At 46.9% G+C, this 22,708-nt stretch overlaps 3 protein-coding genes across 3 annotated transcripts; all 3 read right to left on the reverse strand.

Annotated features, from left to right (window-relative positions):
• Positions 1–353: 353 nt before the first annotated feature.
• On the reverse strand, positions 354–8,379 carry GIQ15_05731 (uncharacterized protein; the record flags this gene model as incomplete). The annotated part of the gene is made up of 7 exons (XM_033553148.1): positions 354–1,226; positions 1,280–1,594; positions 1,644–7,096; positions 7,166–7,443; positions 7,525–7,749; positions 7,842–8,083; positions 8,161–8,379. 7 exons carry the CDS (start codon positions 8,377–8,379, stop codon positions 354–356), a joined length of 7,605 nt encoding a protein of 2,534 aa, XP_033404292.1.
• A 1,033-nt stretch (positions 8,380–9,412) lies between these two features.
• GIQ15_05732 (uncharacterized protein) lies at positions 9,413–10,822 on the reverse strand (the record flags this gene model as incomplete). Its single annotated transcript, XM_033553149.1, has 1 exon — positions 9,413–10,822. One exon carries the CDS (start codon positions 10,820–10,822, stop codon positions 9,413–9,415), a length of 1,410 nt encoding a protein of 469 aa, XP_033404293.1.
• Positions 10,823–15,338: 4,516 nt separating this feature from the next.
• GIQ15_05733 (nonribosomal peptide synthetase 1) lies at positions 15,339–22,217 on the reverse strand (the record flags this gene model as incomplete). The annotated part of the gene is made up of 3 exons (XM_033553150.1): positions 15,339–15,454; positions 15,670–18,949; positions 18,999–22,217. 3 exons carry the CDS (start codon positions 22,215–22,217, stop codon positions 15,339–15,341), a joined length of 6,615 nt encoding a protein of 2,204 aa, XP_033404294.1.
• Between the last annotated feature and the right edge of the window lie 491 nt (positions 22,218–22,708).

The raw sequence follows: 22,708 nt of genomic DNA on the forward strand, positions 1-22,708 counted from the left end.
TTATTCGGTTGCTATCACGTCTATTAATGAAGATATAAACGGCTACATGTGGATCCGGGGTACCTAAGCCCTAGGATAAATTATCTCTTCATGGCCAGACACTAGCCTGTAGCTACCAATTATTCAAATATTCAAAACAGTTCCATTAAGAAAGTGGCCATCGTCGATGAACCCCAATATATTAGGCGCAGGTGAAATTTCTCAGAACCAGGCTAGTGAACACGAGAGTGATATCGAGCACCTGGGGGAAAACGAAGGGGGAACTAAGGAGGAAATTTCAAGTGATGAGAGGAAGAAGAAAGCACGAGGAGGCGACTATTTCGAGGGGACGGACCATATGCTTGTTCAGAGGACTATTCTTTTGCTGATCTATTTGTTTCAATCTCAAATACCCCCGGTGGAACAAACCTGGATCTACAGGCAATCATTCCCGACAACTCCACCATTGGCAGTTGGCCCATTAATTCCATCATCTGCATATGGGCACCAACCTGCGTGATAATCCAATTTCGGAGCTCAACGGCAATGAGGGAGTCCACTCCATAGCTTGTCACAGACCGTTCGGCGTGGATTTCGGGCTTTGGAATAGCAAGAAGCTCAGACATCTTATTCTGTAACGCAGAGAGAGTCACCTGCACTGCCGTTTTGGCGTTTGGAACGGCCCGAAGAGCATGCTGAACACGTAGCTGGGGCCCCTCCGTATCCTTCAGCTCGTCCTGAACAGGGTTGGTCCAGATATGAGAGAACCTGGCATCTGGACGATGATGTGCGGTGTTACCAGAGTCCGACTGTGGATTGTACCTCTGAACACCACAGACGATTTGCGCTCTACTTGGAATTTTTCCTTTGAACGGATTTTGAAGCGTGTAGTTGAGCAAGGAAAAGAGCTCCTGTATGGTGTTACTCATAACGCCTTGCTTCGAAATATTTTTGACAATGCCGTCATCTTTTTCTGCAACAACACCCTCGCCGGGAATCATTCCAAGATTAATAACCCCTACGGGGAGCCCTCGAGATGCATGGTGACGGGCAAAGGCGTCCTGGAATGTGTTTCCAGCACAATATCCACCGGCCCCCTGCGTGCCAATGATACCCGCGACACTACTGACAAGAATAAAAAAGTCAAGCGAGGGTCCAAAAACGTCGTACATCTTTATAGTTCCTGAGACCTTAGCCTCAGTGTCTTGAATCCATTGCTCGTGTGACATTTGGCTGACGGTTGAGTCCTAAGAATAAATGTTAGACAAGGGGTCAAGATTATTTTGGGCTATCACCTTACTTTAGAAGCGGTTGCTGCTTGAATAATTCCTCTCACGGGACGGTCCCCCGTCAAAGCTTCGATTTTTCGCATAGTCTCCGAACTATTGACATTGCCCTTAATGGCAGTTACTTCGACCCCCATATTCCACATTTCTTCCACAAAGTCGGCAACATGTTTTGCATCGGCGCCTGAACGAGATACAGTCACAACATGCCGAGCACCTAGCGCTGCAAGGAACCGTATAATAGCCATACCGATGCTACCTGTGCCTCCTGCAATCAAATAGGAGCAATCTGCCCTTAAACTTGCTTGTTTGGGTCGAGATGGTTGAACCTGAGAGGTTAGCATTATGACGGTAGATCTTTGGAAAGGCTAAACTCACCATCATCATGCGTGCAGGCAACATCTTCAATAAGAGCTTGCCTTTGTGCTTACCTGCCTGCATGGCCCGAAAATGTTCCCCTACCCCTGCAACTGGCTTGGTTGTAATTGGTGTCAAGCCCTCCACTTCAAATTGATGGACTAGCTCTAAGCAGGTACGAACAAGCTCTTGAACGATATTTGGCCGCTGTTCCACGAGGAATGCCAGGTCGACTACTGAAAACGTAATATTTTTCTCAAAGTATTGCATTTCAAGTCTTCCGTTGGCCTGAATATCCTTCTTGCCAATCTCAACAAATCGCCCAAACGGAGCTAGGACACTGCAGCTCTCGCGAATGGTATCCCCTGAAAGAGAGTTCAACACAACATCGACTCCTTTTCCATTCGTCCGTTTTAGAATTGCTCTGCCAAAGCTCATGTCGCGAGAGGAGAAGATATTTGTCTCTGGAATCGAATACTTTTCCTGAAGGAATTCACTTTTTTCTAAGCTTCCAACGGTGACGAAGATATCGCCGGCACCCAAGTAATATGCCAACGAAATTGCCGCCTGACCAACCGCACCTGCCCCTGAGTGGATAAGAACCGATTCCCCAGGTTGAATATTTGCGGCATTTCGTAAGCCGTACAGTGCTGTGGCGTATGCAACAGGTATGGCAGCCGCCAATTCCTCACTCATGCCTTTGGGTACTGGATACACGCGAGCCACATCGAGGATGCTTGTGGTCGCCAAACCGGGTGGGTGAAAGACGCATACAGTATCGCCTACTGAATATTGCGTGACTTCATCCCCAAGCTCGATTACTGTGCCGCTACCTTCGAATAGTAATGAGGGGGCGCCGCTTATTTGACCCATTGCAAGCATGAGGTCTTTGAAATTCAACGCTGCATATTGAATCTCAACACGCACTTGATTAGCTCCGAGACTTGAAGAGTGAGCACAGGCATCTTTCCAGTATAATGTATCTAGGAGGCCAGGGGAACCGATATCAAGGCATATGGCGCGATCTGGCTCCACTTCTGCCTCAAGCTGCGGATGATATGTGGAAACAGTGTTTTGCACATATGCCATGACCTCCTGGTCTCGGACCAGACGAGGGACTAATATGTCGTTTCCTCTTACCGCAAGCTCCCACTCTATCATTGCAGTGCCTTCTGGGGCCTTATGACCAATTGTGTGCTCGTAAACGTGCCAAATCATGTTTGCCATCTGGTGGGTAGAGGCTATATCGGGATCAAGGTCAAGGATGAGAAACTTCATCTTGTAATCTTCGGACCTCAGGCTACGCGCTAACCCGGAGATCAAGCCCTGGCCCGGTTCGGCACAGTCGATCATGGCGCCTCTTGTTACCCAGATAATTGCGTCAGCACGGTTTATGATGCCTAGTAAATGTGTCCATTCTTCTAGGGAAGGGTTGAGCAAGAACGTGCTTTCTAGCTCCAAGAGAAATATGAATATGCCACCTGATTCATGGATCCCCGATAGGTTTGACGAAGTCACAATGCATGGGGATTGCCATGACTGTATGATCCTGGATATTGAACTAGATATTCCTTGGTTATTGTCGGGTAGTATGACCTGCACCTTTCCATATGAATTAGTGTCTTCCTCGCGGACAACGTCAGATATGATCAGACTGAATTCGTGCTCAGCCTCAGATTCATAGTCTTTCATCTCTAGGCGAGCTCCAGAGAATCCGGTATTCTTGAGCATCCTATCCCACCCTACAGCACTTAGAAGAGGTGCAAGATCACGATCATCATCAACCCCACGGAACCATCCTGGCAAACACCCCCAAAAACCAAACCGGAGCGAGGGGGCAACAATCTCTACCAAGGCAATTTTCCCATGGGGCTTTAAAAGACTTCGGACGTTAAGAAGGGTTCTCCGCATATCCTGAGTCGCATGGAGTACGTTAGAGGCCACAATTAAGTCAAATGAACCAAGCTCAAAGCCCTGCTGCTCCGGAGGCACCTCGATATCTAGTCTCTTATATTCGAACAAGCCCTTGAACTTTCCGAGTTTTGCACGAGCTCTTTGAAAATAGCTTGTCGATATATCTGTGAAGAAGTACCTTGAATCTTGCCGAGTTCCAACACCATCGAAGAGAGCCTCGGCCAGTGGTAGCGTCGTGCCACCAGTACCACCACCAATTTCCAAAATACGCATGCCAGGCAGTTTGAATTTCATCAATCTGATGTATTTTACAAGCTGTGAGTGGCACCGAGATAGGGCGATGTCATCAAGGTAGAACCTGTCCACTAGATCGTCCTGAAATAGCACTGATAACCCATCGGTATCTCCTTGCAGAATCCCAGGCAGGTGTGTATAAAGTCGGCGGAGCATTTCACCTTGCACGCTGGATGCAACGATTCCTTCGCTTATTTGGTTCGAATGGTGCAAGGGCTCTGTGTTGTTACAACGCATCCAGTTCAGTAACCGAAGACAGTCGCCTGTCACACGTCCTTCGTCCTCTGCAGATAGATTGCCTAATGTGTCACGAATGATTTTTTGACAATACTGGTCGAATTCGTACCTCCTACTTCCGGCGATAGTTGAGATTTCTCGCTGGCAGTGGCTGAGAATCGCTTCAGCGTCAGAAAGAAACGGGTCTAATCCCCATACAACTTGATGAAATGGTGATGGTCCCTGTGTTGTCGCGGTCTCCGTGTCCTGGTAGGCTAAAGAAGTGTAGGTGACTCCCTTTGCCTGGAGGACAATTCCGCCTCCCTGACTGGTAGGATTCTCAACAACGATGTCAGCACCAGCATGGGACGTACCATGCTCACTGACTTTTGTCTCCACGGATAGCACATTGTTTGGTTCCGAGACAATGTTGGATGACAATTGTAGATCCTCAATTGCAGTGACAACATATGTTGTCCTGAGCTTATTGGCTTTGTGCAAAGCAGGAAAAGCAGTCTGGAAGCATGAATCAAGCGTAGACGGGTGGATTACGTGGGGCTTCTGATGTAAAGAAGGCATACTCGAGCTCGTATCTGGGATCTCAACTGTACATTGCGCTTCAAGATGCCGTGCAATGGCGCTCTTCATGGAGGCGAATGGTCCCGAATATGCAAGGCCTACGCGACCTAGTCGTTTGTAGAAATTGCCTATCTCCAAAGTCGACCAGGCCAGCGCTTCTAGGCCAGTTATTGTATTCGGGTATCTGCCGGCCATTGTAGGACGCGGAAAATCTTCGATTTGCGTTGACTCATGAGGAAACATTGCCACGAGTCCTCTGCAATGTTCTGTTGATTCACTGCCTGAAAAGGAAAACACTCGAAATTCCTTCCAAATGACTGAGCTTCCTTTTGCAGAGTATAGACATGGTCGAATTTGAACCAACGTCTCTATTCCTGGGGAGCTTTCGGGAATTTCAATTGGCGACTGAACACTAATTTGTCTAAAGTGAATACGTGTATTCCGGAATGGCTGGTTCGTCGCCTGAGCTTGCTGCCTCAGCCCTTCGATGACCATGCATATGTAACCGGATGCTGGGTACACAATTTGTCCTTGAACCCGATGGCCCTTAAGCCAAGGTAGCTCAGAGTGCCTTAGGTAGTTGCGCCATGATGGTTCAATGTCAATGCTGTCCGCGGCTAAAACACCTAGGAGGTCATGTCGTGGGAATCTACGGCGTTGATAGGATTCGCTCCTGCGAGAAACAGCCCAGTGTCGTACTTCATGATGCCATTGGTATGGGGGCAGATCTGGTAACGGTTGCTTTGAACCAGTGGCATCTGGGTCGTTGACAGCATCGAATTTGATGCAAACTCCATTCGAGAACAGTTTTCCCGCTAATTTCATAACTTCTACAACACCGTCTGTGTTTCTTGACAACGTTGGGAGGTAGCTTACCGAATGTAACGCGACAGACGAATCGACAATGTTCAGTATCGGCCTATGGAGCGCTGGATGTGGACCGACTTCAATTACCAAAGTCGGACTTCTTGCGTTTTCGGGTTGCTGCTCAAGCATTTCTTTGAGTGCATCAGAGAATCGAACAGGAGATACCAGGTTTTGCCTCCAGTATTCAGCCCCGAGATTGTTTCCTAAGACCCTTTTCCCTGTGACAGAAGATATCATCATCAAACCATCGTTAGCTGGCCTGGGATTGATATCTTGAATATCCATTTGGTAACCCTCGCCAATCGGCACCATATGGTGGGAGTGATAGGCAACGTCTACATTCAGGAAGCGATTGAAGACGTCATCTTTATCCAGGTCTCCCTGAAGCGTTTCCAATGGTGCTGCATCTCCCGACAATGTAACGCTTGACGGGCTATTAACACAAGCAATGACAATCTGCCCTGTATAGGAAGATAAATACTTCTGGGCGCCTAGTTCCGAAAGGCCCACGGCCAACATTCTGCCGGCCGATATTCTTGCCCTGGGAGACATCGTAGCCTTTCCACGGAAGTACGCAATCTTTATTGCATCACGCGCTGTGAGGAATCCCGCAGCGTACGCTGCAGCCATTTCTCCACTCGAATGGCCACAGACAAAGTCTGGACGCACCCCCCAGTGGTTAAGAAGGTCGACCAAAGCAATCTGAATTGCTGTGCAGCAGGGCTGAGAGAACATGGCCTCGTGCATTCTTGATATACCCTTATCCTTTCTAATCTCCTCGGTAAGGGACCAAGACGCCCCCATGCCATTAATCTCCGCTTCGCATGCTTGAATTGAACGCGCAAAAACCGGGTACCTGGAAATTAACTCCTGCCCCATGCCGGCCCATTGCGCTCCCTGACCCGTAAAAGCAAAACAAACTTTTGGTCGAGTGGTAGCCTTCACTGGACGCTCGATTCCGACACTAATGTCATCTAAGCGGCCACGGAGTTCACTAATATTCGACGCAACGATGCTCACTCGGTACTGGTAGTTTGTCCGTTTGACCCCAAGAGTGAAAGCAAGTCGACCAATAATCGACTCCTTTTCGGTTGGATCCAACGCAGATATAAAACGCCTCAATATCCTAGCAGCCTGTGCTAATCCCCCGTCACGCTTGTGGCTCAAGACAAAAACGTGAGGATGGCTTATCATTACCTTATTAGACATTCCATTGGGATGAGGCGAGGGCAATATGGAATGGCAGTTTGAATCAACTTCGACGATCAAATGCGCCGGCGTCCCTCCATACCCATTGCTGTTGACCGATGCTCGGCGTGGGATGTCTGCTGGCCATGACAGTAACTCAGTCGGGACCAATATTCCAGACTCCTTCAATTTCAGTTCTTCCCTAGGCTGGTCAAAGGTCGGGGTCGGAGGAATCAGCCCTCTTTGCAACATTAGAACACTCTTTATCACACCAGCAAGGCCAGAAACAACTTCAGTATGCCCGATATTTGCCTTCACGCTGCTCATTATGAGCTGCGTTTTACCACCTTTACCATCGCAAAACATAGTAGTTAAGGCAGCCGCCTCCACTTTATCTCCAACTCCAGTTCCAGATCCTACCACATGTCAACATCCAATAATATTGTGTGAAACAATGGATAAAACCGGTGGGGGGCTATAGTTACCATGAGCTTCAACAAAGAGTGTATCCTTTGGATCCAATCCAGCTTGTCCGTAAGCACCTCGGATATTTTTCAGGTAGGCATCAAGAGAGGGTGATGTTATTCCTGGTGTCTTTCCGTCTGCACTAACAGAACTACCGCGGATCACAGCATGAACCAGGTCACCATCTCGCTGGGCAGCCTTCAAAGGTTTCAGCATTATTGCAGCCACGCCTTCTCCTCTGCCATATCCTGTTGCTTTCTCATCAAATATATAACATCTCCCATGGTCAGAGGTAACTCTTAAAACGGCATGATTAGTAAGATTATTCAAAGCTACACCATATTTATAGCCGTAATACACTCGGACCCAAGGGACTCACTTCATTGACGATATTGCGCTGATCTTGTCTGGGTCCAGTATCATATTTGCTCCGCCAACCAAGGCTTGATCGACATCGCCATCTCGGAGTGCTCGGCAGGCGTTATGGATTGCATAATGAGAGCTGGCACAAGCTGTGTCTATTGCCATGCTTGGTCCTTTCAAATCAAATACATATGAGATCCTGTTGGCGATGAAGGAAGGGCCGGTTCCAGTAAACCGATATCTGCCGATTTCCATCAAGTTAGCATCAGGGGCGGTTTAACCATATGATTTCGTATATGTGTCTCGAAGGAGAGATAAAATGCGTTCCATTACCTTGGAGAAGCTTCTGGGTCTCTTCCCAACATAATATCATAGTCATGTGGGCCTGGTGCACAGTATACACCAGTGTTAGACCCTTCCAGCTGTTCGAGGGTAAGTCCCGCATTCTCAAAGGTTTCGTATGCGACCTCGAGCAGTAGTCGGTGCTGGGGGTCCATTGCCATGGCTTCTAATCCGTTGATACCAAAGAAATCGTTATCGAAGTGCCCAGGGTCCTGTTGAATAAGGTGGATACCCTGACAATTAAACTAGTCAAATGAAAGCGTATATAAGCAGCTGGTCAAAGTGGTTTGATAATATGGCGGTAACTCACTGAACCACTGGTTTCTGCCTGGGGATGCCAAAATGCATTCATTTTAAATCGGTCCCCGGCATTATTTGTCCATCCTGTACGGCCCCTTGAAAGAAGGTGCCATAGGTCCGTGGGGCTCTTTACGTTCCCCGAGAAGCGGCAGGCCATTCCAATGATGGCGATGGGCTCATAGCTGCCACCCTCTTCTTTATCTCCAACGCCATTTTCAGTATGATGCATGGTGGTTCGTGGTTGACTGTCTATCTGTGGTAGATGTAGTATTGATAACAATGTTGAAGAATAAGGGAAACCTACATTGATACTGGTAGTTACTGGATATCGAGCCACTCTTAAATGAATATAATCATTCCAATTTTAATAGCGGTGTAGTGTTGTCGCACACACACACCATATCGAACGCAGTAATCTTCTAAGTATTAAGTATTATTTATCAAATCACTATTAAATGTTAATTTTGTCGAGGTACTCGTGGTATCCACATCTAGATTAAGGTTACTCAATATAGTTAAGGTTGTTCGTCTAGTCTGTTATAAACTTTGTCCCACTAACTTTAATTTAGGTTCATATATGAGCATTAGGGTGTCGAAAATAACTACCATATTCTGAACAAATTTGAAAATGAGTGTATTGTTATCAAGTATTCTTAATCATAGCGTATACACTAATACGATTAGCTTAAGGCATAATATCCTAAAGAGCTAGATAATTTTTTAAGTGATGTCTAAGTAATATTCTTAGATATGTACTGGCTGAAGACGGTAAACGTCAAAAGTTCCACGAGATAGGTGGCGTACCCATTCAGTCGGGCGATAAATGAGACTGGTGGTGACAGAGTGTAATCAGCCTAGTCGCCGAAGGTCGTCAGTCGGGCATCCATACAAGCGGTGAGACTACCTTATAATCCACCTACTATTTATGAATTGCTACGTGACCCACTTCTAACGGTAGTTCAATCTTAACAGCCATTATACCAAGGTGCTAGAGGTGAACCTTACCCCAAAATGAAGGGTGCCAAGGCTTCTGTGCAAGTATGCAGGTGTGAGTATATGAAAATGATATTTTGTATTGGTGTACCATAATTTTTTATAAGGCCGAGTGCATATACTGCAATTATCTATGTGTATACGACTACCCATTGCCACATATCTAGCGTAATCAATTTCCTCTAAAGATGCATTGGTAGTCTAGAACATCAAATTGAACCATCGAGTAAATTAGATTTTGCATTAGCAGTAAGAACTTAAATTGTAGCTCAACCCAAGAATTCTGCCCAACGTATCCATTCAGAGTCTGCTTGAAGTCGTTGTAATGCGTCTTTTGTTGTCCACAGCATAATTTCCTGTCCTCCACGCGCCGTTGGCAACACAAGAGCAATGCCATCAAAGTAGCCTATGGCGGCAGATCGTAATTCCTTGACCTGGCCGACCTCACTTCCCCAAAATGATTTCCAAATGAGGTCACCCAGTCTAGAAGGAATGGTAACAAATAGATCCTGGTCCATAGATGGAAAGGCTTGCGCGCTAGTCTTTGACCAGGATTCAATAGAGCTGGTAAAATCCCAGATCCGCTCAGAAGTCCACCAATCAATTCCTTCCCCAATCGATCTGGCAAGAGGATAAATTGCATCTGATAGAGGAGCTTCTAACTGAGGCGTACTAGCAGCTGCCTTTCCGAGAACTACTGCATTCCGTAGGAATCCCGCGGGTAATGGTGGATCCATTCGACGCCGCAAGTTTACTGTTGTAAACAAAGAACTGGAAGAAACTTGGTGCATTGATAACTGCCGTGCGAAAGAGACTCTATGCCAGATGAAGGCTGACAGAATTGAATTTTCTGTTACCGTTGGGAGGTCAACAGATTTTGGTGCAGCTACTCTCTTAAGCTCGTTAATGGCGTCTGCGGATAAAGACCAATGAGAGAGTTTCACCACGGTACTTAGCTCTTCTCGACGACCCGCAAGAGCTGCTTGCATAACCTTCTCCTGACTTTTCTCGTAACCTCGAATGGGCTGGGGAAAGTAAGGATGAAAATCCGACCTTGGAATTTGAGTACGTCCCCAAGAGAGACTATATGAATCCATACAATCGCGAGATGGTCTCTCATTGTCTGGCAAAATTCGCCCTTCGGACTCGGCCACGGTATGCTTGGACCACAACTCAATAACTGTGGCAGCCCCCTGCGCATCAACAAGACTATGATGGAGGCTGATCGTAAGCACAAGCCCGCCATTGATAAACGTGGCTTGGGCTGTCAGCACCGGACAAGGCTCCAAATGGACGTGCGGCTTAGGAACAAATGTATCCGCAAATTCATCAGAAAAGAGGAAGTGTGAATCCACTAAGTCCTTGTAATTGATTTCTTCCAAAGTTTGATGATAGAACCATACACCGGCACCTTGTTCATCGTATTTTAGTTGTATATAATCGTTCTCCGGAGACTCTCGCACAATGGTGCCGGCTAGGAAGTTCACATCCTCAATGGTGTTAGCAAGTCCTGATTGTAGATTGCGAAGGATCGTAGGGCGAAGCGTTGGTGAATCAATCTGGAAGAGACATGACAATGGCATGTACATGCGCACTGTAAATTGATCGAGCGGAGTGAGCTTTTCAATTCCGGGTGCAATAGGATAATCGGGCCGCACGAGAACTTTCACTAAAGTCATTTCTGGAGCTGCTCAATAAATGAATTTCTTGGGATGGGAAAAATTTAGGAATAGCGAGGAGCGTCCTGGTATGCTGCTTAAGCGGAGTAAGGGATTTAATGGCTTATTGAACGGGAGCTTATACGAATATATAAATTAGAGTAGCATGAGCCAACAATACATACATCTATATCTACCTGTCAAGGAAATGTATTCTTCCGCGCCATATAACTAATGGATATTGTTTTATAATGCCGCTACCACCCCACGGTATCTCCAAATAGTCATACCGCTGGTTTCTGGTAGTTCCAGATGCAGCAGGGTAGTCCAAGTCGCAATACTATGTGGGGTAGCTGAGATAGCGACATTGCGACGGTAATCAAGATTTAAGTACATTCTGAATATCATGGTGCCTTGGGATGTGAAACCGTAGAGATGAAAGAAGAAACAGGGTTAGAGTGTGGTGCAGCGACTAAGACTGCTCCATGAATAATGGGCGGATATAGTTGAATCGGTGAGTGACGGCTAAGCAACCGGCGATTGATTTCAAGGGCTATAATTTAAGTGGACACTAAGTCTGCATATACTGACTTTGTGCTACTCGGCGGATCGCTGAAATAGGTATATGTCGGGTATTAATTAATCTAGCAGTCAATATCGCGAGCTAGAAATGGCTAGTTAGAGAGAATTTCTAAGTAGTAGGTTAGGCAGAGTAACGGCTGCCTTTCAAAATTCCCCAACATTCATGGCTGTGAGAATTCGAGGGATCGGTAATGGACACCATCTTGAGTAAAATCACACCATCCGTAGTTATGTGTAATAATTAGACACGTGCGATAACGAAGTATAATTATATACTAATAAGAGCTTGAGTCGGAATGTTTTGGGTAGCCGAATGGATAATTATCTCTTTATATGGCGCTTTTATTGGCCCAGCCCCAGTGACCAGTGACCTGTCCAAGCTACTCCAAGCCAGATTGATGGGCCAGCGGACATGGCTTTTTTTATCCAATGAATAACTAACATAGATTCTGATACCTACGATAGGACTTCCTCACTCACTGGCCTACACGCGCTTGTTGTCTGGCTCATGTTCGCTCGGTGACCCTTTTAAGATTCTGTCAGCATATCAAACTCTTACTTTGCCGCTCAAGAAGCGGCGTCGCTTTTTGGCTCAATAGTTATGAGCCCGGATATCGCACCTGGTTATCCGCTGCCAACACCTGAGTCCCTGGTTCGAATCTTACCCTGTACAAGTCCCATTTTCTGGCCACTAAGGCTACCAATTAACAATGGCCCTTTTGGGCCCACCAATCACAAGGCGATATAGGCTATAACAGCCGTCGCCCATCACCAATCAAGGCCCGTAGCGGCCACCCCCATCAATCAATGACTGTACAGGACCATTCAACCAGCCTCCACACAACGTGCTCCGCCAAGTTGGGGGGGGGTGTCAGCATATCAAACTCTTACTTTGCCGCTCAAGAAGCGGCGTCGCTTTTTGGCTCAACAGATTCCCACAATGTGATTGCATTAGAATTAATTTCTTTTTCATAAAAGGAATATCAAGCGATCCGTTGGACAAAAAAGTCAAGCACCCTTTACATTACTGGTACGGTACTATATCCCGAAGATGGCATTGAGACTCGCTACTGGTTAGTAAAATCATCTCCTGATACGGAAGTTGTCGGCAAATCTACTGGATAAACGATTATCTACGACGCATAGCAGTGCTGATACTCTAGCTTTATTTCAAAATAGCTACAAAAACTACCTCAATTTTATGATGTTCTTCAACGTTTACCTTTGCCCTTGGCCCATTAAATTTCTTTGCTCCTGACTTACTGTTGTGGATCCAACCCACAATTGCGGGCCGCTGCGGGATCCATAACTATAATCTCCACCTCTGTTATTGGCTTCTACTTTGCCAGAGCCAACTTTACGCCATTTTCTTTGATAATTTTATCAGCAGTGACTTTACGTCTGAGCCATTGGGCCGCTATCAGAGTATAGGCTGAAATAATATCACAACCACGTCATCCCAAGCTGGGAACGCCCGTGGTTAACCACTATAGAAATAGCCACTATGCTATCCAATATATTGCTCCTGGTTTTCAAAGTGAAATGACATCCCAACTATGACCATGCCTAAATTATAACTTCTTCTGCCAGTGTATTCCTTTGTGTGCTTGGGCCATAGTTGGTTCCATCTCAATGGCAAGCTTGTTTATAGTCCCCTCCGGGCTAAGGATAAATTTTGCTTTCGTGGCAGAGGATGCACCGTACATCAATGTACCAACCATCCAGAAATCACCCGTAACGTGCCGTAGTTCCAGTATTAACGCTGAGCCACTGAAGGCGCTCTGGGAAAGTTTGCCACAGAGGCGGTCACCTCCTAGTTTATGTTTGCCGGACAGTGGCGGGAAAAGAGAGTGATCAGGGCAATCGCTTGTTATTTTGAGGGTTGGATAAGCCGGGTGGATATAGATACCCTCGTATGCGGAAAGTTTGAGAGGTGGTGGGAGTGGAGGATTGGGGATACGTGGGTAGAGATCCTGTAGGACTCTAGGAGAGATTTTGGTGTTCTCCAGGGTTTCTTCCGCCCTAAAATTTGACATTATTCGTGAATAAAAGATGGCCTTATGCTAGTAGAGTGGTAAAAATACTGCTATGAGGGTACTCAATGCGTGAGAACATACCTTTTTCGCCAATTTTGACGGTCTTTTTGCGAAACCCCAAGAATATCGTCAATCAAGTGATTTCCAAGTAAAGTGACCGCTGCGTTTGTTCCAATCATGTTATTTCCCAGGATAACAAATCCAATTTTCCTCTTTGGCAGGAAACAAACTAAGGTTCCAAATCCTTCAATTCCCCCAGGATGTTGTATTATTACTTCGCCAGCATAAGTTCGCAAAAACCAGCCAAGTCCGTACAATGTTGGCGATGTGTCTGGTGGCATTGCTTTTGGTGAAATAATAGTATGGCCACCCATAATCGCTGCATAGCCAGCAGGAGATATTGGTAGGCGACGATGTATCATCGCTTGAACCCATTTTGCATAATCGGCTGCCGAGGTGATGATGTTACCAGCCCCTCGGATGCTGTCATGGAATGATAGCTCTGTATCTTGTAGTTGCCCTGTTGTATTCAAGAAGTATCCACGTGCAATTTCCTTTCCAGCTGCCTGAGCGTCAGGTAAGGAAAGGTATGTTTCATCCATGCCCAATGGTTCTAGAATTCGTTCACGTAAAATGTCCTTGAGTGGTCGTCCAGTCACAGTCTCTATGAGATGAGCAGCTGCCATGTACATGAGGTTACAATAGTAAAACTTCGTACGGATGGTCGAGGTAAGTGGTAGATGCCTCATTTTGTGTACAGCCTGCTGCAGCGTCATGTTCGCGAACCAGACCCAGTCATGGCGCGGCATCCCTGAGCGGTGGGACAACATGTCTTCTATCGTAACTTGCGTTGTGAACCATGGATCGTTGAGAATAAAGTCATTTGGGATAATACTATGGACTGGAGCCTCCCATTGAATGTTAGGAAAGTTCTCATTATCGTCAACAAGAAGTGAAATTAACGCCGCTGTGAAGGCTTTTGTTGTACTGCCTCCAAAGAAAAGGGTGTTTTTTGATACCGGTCGCGATGTCGAAAGATCGGAAACGCCATATCCCTATGATTTTATCAGCATGTCAACAACTTGTATGACTGAAAGGTGCAGCAAAGCAGGGCTCAATTCATATGGAATTAAAAGAGAACCAGCCGACCTTTGTGACCACCTCACTGCCATTTATAAATGAGATGGCAAGCCCAGGTACTTTGAAGCGTTCTAGTGACCAGTTGACTTTCTGTTCAAAGGCATTGCTTGGATCGTATAGAACATGGGAGTCGAAGCTCAAGGGAGCCTGTTGAGGGTTGCATCCCTGGGAAACCCAGGAACACAGCAGGAGGATTGACTGATAGATCGACATCGGAGATCCTAAGCGGAGATCACTATAGGTAATTGACCTCTACCATTTAGGGTACAGAGATAAGTTTCTGGCTCAGGTAGGAGGGCAAGAGGATAACGAAGGGAGCCACCGGTCGTTTGTAATTTAGAAGACACCCAGGTCCTCATATTTAAGACGGTCTGGAACGGAATAATGCGCTCGAGTAGTTAGCCAACACGTGACCTGACGCCTGAACGCCTCACTATCAAAGCATCCATGGCATGTTTCACACTGTTCGGGGCTGAGTTGCATCCGTAATCTGGATGGGTTGGCCTAGAGCCCCCTTTCTTGTGTGGATGGAGTAGCGAGGTACCTTGCCTCTTTCTGAGTAAGCATGTCTGCTCAGGCTGAAGGTGTTGCATAGAACTTTTACAATGCGATGCCATTATAATGCCGGAACCAACGAGAACAGTTTTCTATCAACTTTTTTATTTCACACGGAAAACTGTCGCCGCTAGTTATTTATACGGTCTCGCGGGATTGCCGCGCGTTTATGGATTACCTAATGGACATTAAATAAACGCGCGTTATAGTCATGTGATAACTAGCTACTTTCCAATCGCCCAAAAGTCTTCGACATCAGCTCGTAAAGCTCCATCATCACACCAAAGTTCCCTCCCTCCGATGGGTATCATCTTCAGGCCCCAAGCATCAAACTTAATAGCTGAAACGTTAAGTAAGCTGATGGACAGAGAGCCGGTATTTTATGCTGATGCCACGGCCGAGGGGCAGCAGACAGGAGGTTGATTGAGTTCAACGGCAGTGCACTATCGCCTGAAAGAATCGTTATAGAATTTTCGAACATTGTTAGAATTGCGGTTGCAGCATCCTTACTGAACACATGACTGTCGCCGGTAATCGTTATTTCAAGATGCTTACCCTTGGGACGGGCAGATATCTCAATGTTGGTTGGTACAGCGTATGGCTTTCTGAACCAGTCAAGGCTTGCAACGCTAGATTTCGAATCGGCGGAAAGCGTAACGTTCGGAGTCTCGTCAATATCGTGATACTGCAACAACGAGTCGAGCTTGGTGTCGCTTGGCCACTGGGTGCAATTTTCCACGATGTCTTGAAGACCTAAGGAATCAGCTTCCCCCATGGAGAGATACTGGTCCATGACATGGTTTAGAAGGTCAACCGTTGTCCATGTAGGGCCAAAGCGGACTCGAACTGGGATCGTGTTCATGCAGGGGCCCACTACCGTCTGGATCTGTGGTATGTTTGCATTACGCCCCGCTACGATGAACCCATATGTAACGTCCATCTTTTCAGTAATTTGTCTAAGGACAAATGACCATGCAGAACTCACAAGCGATGCAACGGTGGTACCCTTTGGCGGCACCGGCAACATCAGGGTCTTCCCAACGTGAATTTTAGACATACCATGTTGTGGGCCGTCTACCGCGAATTTTGTAGATATTCGGGTCATGGCTGATCCTTGAAGCAACTTTGCCCAGTATTTGCGCGACTCTGAGGCTCGCCCAAACGTATACGAAGCGAAATTAGCGAAGCTCAAAGTTGGGCTTAGGGGGGTGCCGATATATGCCTCCTGAAGGCACCTGAGGATTAGTGGCCACGACATCCCGTCATACTGCGCATGGGACATGCGGAAGATAAGCCGGGAACCAAAGTGCAGGTGTCGAATAAGTGTGAGGGCTAAAAATAAGGACCCAGGTTTGATCTCTTTTTCCAGATCGCGGAGGCAAAAGTTATCGCTTGTTTGGTCTAAATCTGCGCCTGTGTCAATCACCTCGAATGGTGCTTCGATCTTACGGATGATCACTTGATAGGTCTTTCCGTGAGATGGGATAAATATGGTGCGCAATATGGAGAAATGATCAATAACGTCTTGACAGGCTTTACGCAACTGGGTCAAGTCAAGATTACCGTTGAAGGTAAGGTAAAAATAGTTCAAAGCGTCCTGGGATGATTTGGCTGCACGAGACACATAAAATGCCTGCACATCGGTTGCTGGAAGGACATCCTCAACGTTGCTAGCATCCTTTGCATACGGTCCAAGTCCAGCTAGGGATAAGACACGCTCCAGGTCTTTCCGTTGAACATATACGAACGGTTTAGCGGTTAAAGTTTTCAATATCGTGTTGGATGATGATAACGAGATTGTGGCCTGCTCGTCAATATGAGGGTGACGGAATATATCTGCCACAGTCAACATGATGCCTGATTTCCGCGCTGCCGTGACCAACCGCATGGCCGAAACTGAATCTCCGCCGAGGCGGAAGAAGCTGTCGTCTAGGCTAATCCGGCTGCTATCAACCTTTAGGACCGAACTCCATAGTTGTTGTAACTTCAGCTCTCTCGCATCTAAAGGTGCACGCCCGTCGTGGTTCGTTTGATTATTTGCTTGTGCAAGCTGTTCGCTAGTGAAACGTGAGCCTGCATCACGTAGGCGTTGTCGATCAGTTTTCCCACTTATGGTAATTGGCATTTCACTCATTGTGAAAAAGACAGCAGGGACCATATAACATGGCAATCGGTCTTCTAGTTGCTCGATTAGACTCTTTGGCATCGAGATCGGGAACGCTTCAGGACCAGCCCCTTCGCTGCTATGTCTCTTATTTATGGATATACTATCCAGCCCCGTTTTGGTGCATACGAACGCAGCCAATATCATGCTATCTTTTCCCGAAGGTTGAATGGCCTCTGCTACCACTGCTAGTGCATCGGGCAAGCATTGGTTCACATGGTGTTCAACCTCACTCAACTCTACGCGCTGCCCGCGTATTTTGACTTGGGTATCTTTGCGCCCACAATAGTTCAGGCTTCCGTCAGTGTTCCATCGTACCAAGTCTCCAGTCTTATATACTCTCCCACCAGGCAGCCACGCAGGTTTAATAAATCCAGCGGCTGTCCTCTCGGCGTCGTCCAGATAACCTTGGCTAACCTGACGGGATTCAACGGCCAACTGCCCTATGCAACCTGTGGGTGCAAGCCGGTTATCGTCCGCAACCTCTGTAACCCAAAGACGGGTGCCTCTTACAGCATACCCGATATTTGTAGTGTCATCGGTTTCTGTTAGGGGGCCGCTGACAGAGACGCAGATTGTGGTTTCAGCTGGCCCGTATCCATTATATAACGCAACTGAACTGGCCCACGTTTCCAGGTCTTGTCGGGACATAGGCTCACCGCACAAAATCATAGTCTTTAAGCAGGGTACGTCTTGAGGCTTTATCAGCCTGGCGACAGTTGGTGTGAACAATGCCAAATTCACCTGCATCTGATTGATGCATCCGGGAAGGTTTGACAACCGCTCATCTTCCGAGGGGACACATACGCAGCCGCCATGAGATAAAACCGTGGCTATCTCTTGCAAACATGCATCAAAAGTGAAGGCTGCAAATTGCAAAGCTCGAGTTCCTCGGTCAAATTTATAACTCTTTCCGTGCCCAAGCAGTACACTTGTTGCGAGGGAGCCATGATCAATCAAGATCCCTTTAGGTATCCCTGTGGTTCCGGAGGTGTATACAATAGTCGCCGTATCAGTCCCATTGATTATGGGTATCACAATATTGGGAAGCGTTGCCTCAATAGCTGCCTTATCAATGGAAATGGCCGGCGTGCCAACGGTCTCAAAGAGCGAGATATACCTAGAATCAGCAATGATGAGTTTCGCGTGACAGTGCTCTACAATGCCCGTGAGCCGCTGTTGGGAATGAAGAGGGTTCGTGGCCACGAAAGTAGCACCAGATCTTAGGACGGCCAATATTGCGATAATTGACCAACACGACTTGTCCAGGCATATGACGATATTATCTCCGCGGTTTACGCCTCGACCGATGAGATGTTTCGCAAATTTGGTATAAGTCATTACCAATTCGCTATAGGTGCATTCCCCATCCCAGGATAGTACTGCTTGGGCATCTGGTTGCGACATAACCCGTTCCTCTATCGCTTCGAAAATACCTGTTTCCACGTAATCCAGAGGTAAATGGTTAAGGGAGTTCATTAAATGAACCTCACTATCACTGAGCAGCGGTACAGATTCAATTGGAACGTCACCGCACTCTAGTAGGCAATTCAGGGCCTTGGCAAATGTGTTTGACATATTCATCACGTCGGTTTCAGTAAGTGACGGCCAATATAGGAACCCAAGTTTCATATTATCCTCAATAATATCAACGTTGGCCACTATATCATACTTGAAGTCCGTCAGCAACACCTCGGGAACTATGTAACTGGAAACTTACCTCAGTTGGATCGTCTTGCTCTCTGATTTCCTCAAACGATATGGATGATCCAGCATATGGATCTGTTCTAGCCGTCCACTCCATCGATACAGCCGTGTTAAACATTGCTTCACTGCCCTGTGGATAAAGCCTAGCCTTTAATTCCGTCAAAGGGTAGTGCTGATATGGCATACTTTCAATATACTCGTGTTGCATTTCTTCCGCTAGCGATAGGAAAGTAGCGTTGGAGGCCAGTCTAGCACGACATGGCTGGATACTCAAACATAGCCCAACCATTTTATCAACATCCTTGAGAGGAACATCTCGTCCAGCAGCAACATACGTGAAACAAACGTCATGGGAGCCCGTGTATGCCCTGAGGACCATTGCCCAAGCCACCCTAACGGCGGATGCCACAGTTATATGCATTTCCTTGCACCTTGCTAGAAAAGCACGACTTCTTTCATAAGTAAAATCCCGCCGCAAGAAGCGAGCTGGCAAATCGTCAAATGTTACCTGTTTGCTCACTGGGATCATGCATGGCGGGCAGCCTTGAAGATACGACGTCCAATACTCGGCACTAGCCTCTGTATTTTGTGCAGCCACGTACTCCACAAAATCGCGATAAGGTTGGGGTTGATGAAGCAACGGACTATCGTCGCAGGCAGTGGCAAAGTCTCTCATTAGATTCTCCATTGCAGCCCCGTCTACCAACGCATGGGAAATTTCAAGCATGAAATATATGGCCTTGTCACCACACGCGCATATAGTCATTCGATGGAACGGTGAACCTTTGGCAAATGGCTTCACCGATTTCGTGAAAACTTCCATAGCCTCAGATGGCAAAATTCCCGTTGGCACTTCGAGAACGCAGACCTCGACTCGTGGCTGCCGTAGCACAATTGAGTGATATCCAGCACCGACGCCTAGATCGTCCACAAAGACCGTACGAAGCGAAGGATGGTGACCCACAACCCTATTCCAGGCATCTTTGACTCTTGTCAATTCAGGCAGGTTTCCGGTTCTCATGACGGCTTTGTAGAAGAACCGAAGATGATATGACCCTGGTTTACGGATCTGGCCAATGAACATGCCCACTTGCATAGGAGTACACGGGTATATATCCTCGACGTCATCGAGGTGTGAAATTCCTAGGCGAGACAAATCGTACTTCTCTCGGAGAGTCCTCCAAGCTAATCTAGTGGTATGAAGAGACAAGCCATTTGTGGATTTCTGTTTCCCCAGAGGAGTAGTTAAGGAGGCAGCTCCCGCAACGCCATCACATGTCAATATATCAGTCATGGTTAAGCCAATGCCATTTTTTCGGCATTTAGCAACAACTTCCTGAGCAAGTATGGAATTTCCGCCTAACTGGATGAACGAGTGATGGAGGCCAACCTGCTGTGGTGGCACATCGAGAGCATTGCTCCAAACTTCTTGGATAACCTGCTCCATGTGCGTTGTGGGGCTTAAATTACCGATTGGCTCAGAGTTTCCTCTAGTTATCTCAAAGAACGTCGTTTCTGGCATTCCCTCAGCCCATTTGCGTACCCTAATACGGTCAATCTTCCCTGAAGCTGACATAGGCATGAAATTGATGAATGCCCATATCGTCGGCACCATATATCTTGGCAATGCATTCTGCAACTCCTTCCGGAGAGAGTGCATAATTTTATCGACCGAATGGTCCCGAATTGTTGAAATATCGTATTTCATCCCAGGGTTGTCCGGTCTTGACTTTAGAGATATGATTGCCATCAAGTTGTCTTTGCATCGGTTGGATTTTGGTACTATCGCCACTGCATGGCGAACGTCGTTATGAAGCGTTAAGTGGTATTCGACTTCTCCTAACTCGAGCCTTTGGCCATTAAGTTTTACCTGGGTATCTACTCGTCCACAAAATGTGAGTGTTCCGTCTGAGTTCCATCGTACTAAGTCACCGGTCTTGTAGCAGTGCCAGCCCCGGTACTGAGGGTCACCTTGGAGGAAGGCGACATCATTCAGGAATGCCAGCGACGTCTTGACAGGGTTATTGAGATACCCTAGCCCAACAATAGGACCGGATACCAAGAGCTCGCCAATTGCACCAACAGGTACCAGCTTATTATAGTCTCCTGGCGAAACGACCCAGCAAGCTGCATTATTAGGGACTCCAATATTCAGCGGGTCGGTGTTCCTATGGGTAATAGCCCTAGTCGATGAATTAATCGAGCATTCGCTTGGGCCATAAAACTGAAAGAGATTAATTTTCTCCGACCACAAGGTCACAAGCTCTTTGGGAAATGATTCTCCTCCGAGGCAGAGAACCCGTAGCCCAGGTACAGCTTCCGGTTTCAATTTCCGGGCAAGTGATGGAGTCATAATTGCCAATGTAACGTTGTACTTATTGATAGTACTGGCAAGGCTTTCTTCAATCTCCTCCGTCCGGGGAACGCATACGCAGGCCCCTGAACCCAAACTAGTACAAATTTCTAGAAGGCTCATGTCGAATGTGTGGCTTAGCATTTGAAGGACGCGACAATCTGGCCCAAATTTCCATTCAGGTGCCTTCCTAAGCGCCCCATTCAGGAAGGATGAATGTGAGACCATACACCCCTTTGGAATACCCGTTGAACCACTGGTGAAGATAATGTAAAATAAGTCCGTTGGCTTAACGCCCGAGTTTGGTGCACCATCACAATTTGGCAAACAATCAATACGGTTTCCCTCTATCGAAACCAACTTTAGCCCGGTAGGCCAGAGGTGACCGAAATCTGACGTCGTTAACAGGACGGAAGGGGAGATCATCTGAATCATTGACTCCCTTCTGCCAGGCGGGAGGTACGGCGGGATGCTCACAAAGGCCCCGCCCGCTTTCGAGACGCCCAGCATGGCTACTATCGCCCAAGCTGAACGTTCGAAACAAATTGGAACGATCACACCTGGACCTATGCCATGGTTCTGAAGATACTTGGCGAGCCTGTTTGCCAGTCTGTTCAATTCATAATAAGTGAACTTGGCGTCATATGCGTCAATGGCCTGGGCTGATGGACATTCCACAGCACGTTCTTCCACCACATTATGGAAACACTCCATCCAAGGCTGTTCCGGTATTTTGCTATTGAATTTCCACAGTTGGTCTAAGTGAGATTTGCTCATGTACTCAAGGTCCCTAAGAGAGGTATTGGGCTTTTGTTTGAAATTCGAAAAGATTTTTTCAAAAGTTGTGCCAACGTTGGCTGCCTGGCCATCCGACAGCATGCAGCTTGGGTAGCGAACATAATAGCTCACTCCACCTTCCGCGTCTGATATGTTGAGGCTAATAATATTCTTCTATAGTAACTGTCAGGCTCCATTACTAAATAGTTAAGGGCTTGATGTAAATACCTGAAAGATTTGATCGACCGCAGGAACAGAACTGTTGGAAGATTTATAGCGAAATACAATCGCTGTATTCGCTGATTGGCTGCATAATGCAGATTGCTGGTTGTTGGTTCCGAAGGGCGTACTTTGGGCTTTAGCACCATGGAGTAAGTGTTGCGCTTGCTGAATGAGCTGCCCCTGGGTTTGGGATTCGTGGGTATTTAAGTGAAAAATCGAAGCTCGCCATTGCGTTCTATCAAGTAAAATATAGAGTGAGGTTTTGTCTACCCCTATATACTTGGAAAGAGTCAGAGCCCATGCAGCAATAATAGTCGACTCCAGCAAAGGGCTGTCCGAGACTGGGTTAATCCCCAGAATAACTCTGTGAG

Source organism: Arthroderma uncinatum (assembly GCF_011692745.1).
Source record: "Arthroderma uncinatum strain CBS 119779 chromosome Unknown scaffold4, whole genome shotgun sequence".
NCBI lineage: Eukaryota > Fungi > Ascomycota > Eurotiomycetes > Onygenales > Arthrodermataceae > Arthroderma > Arthroderma uncinatum.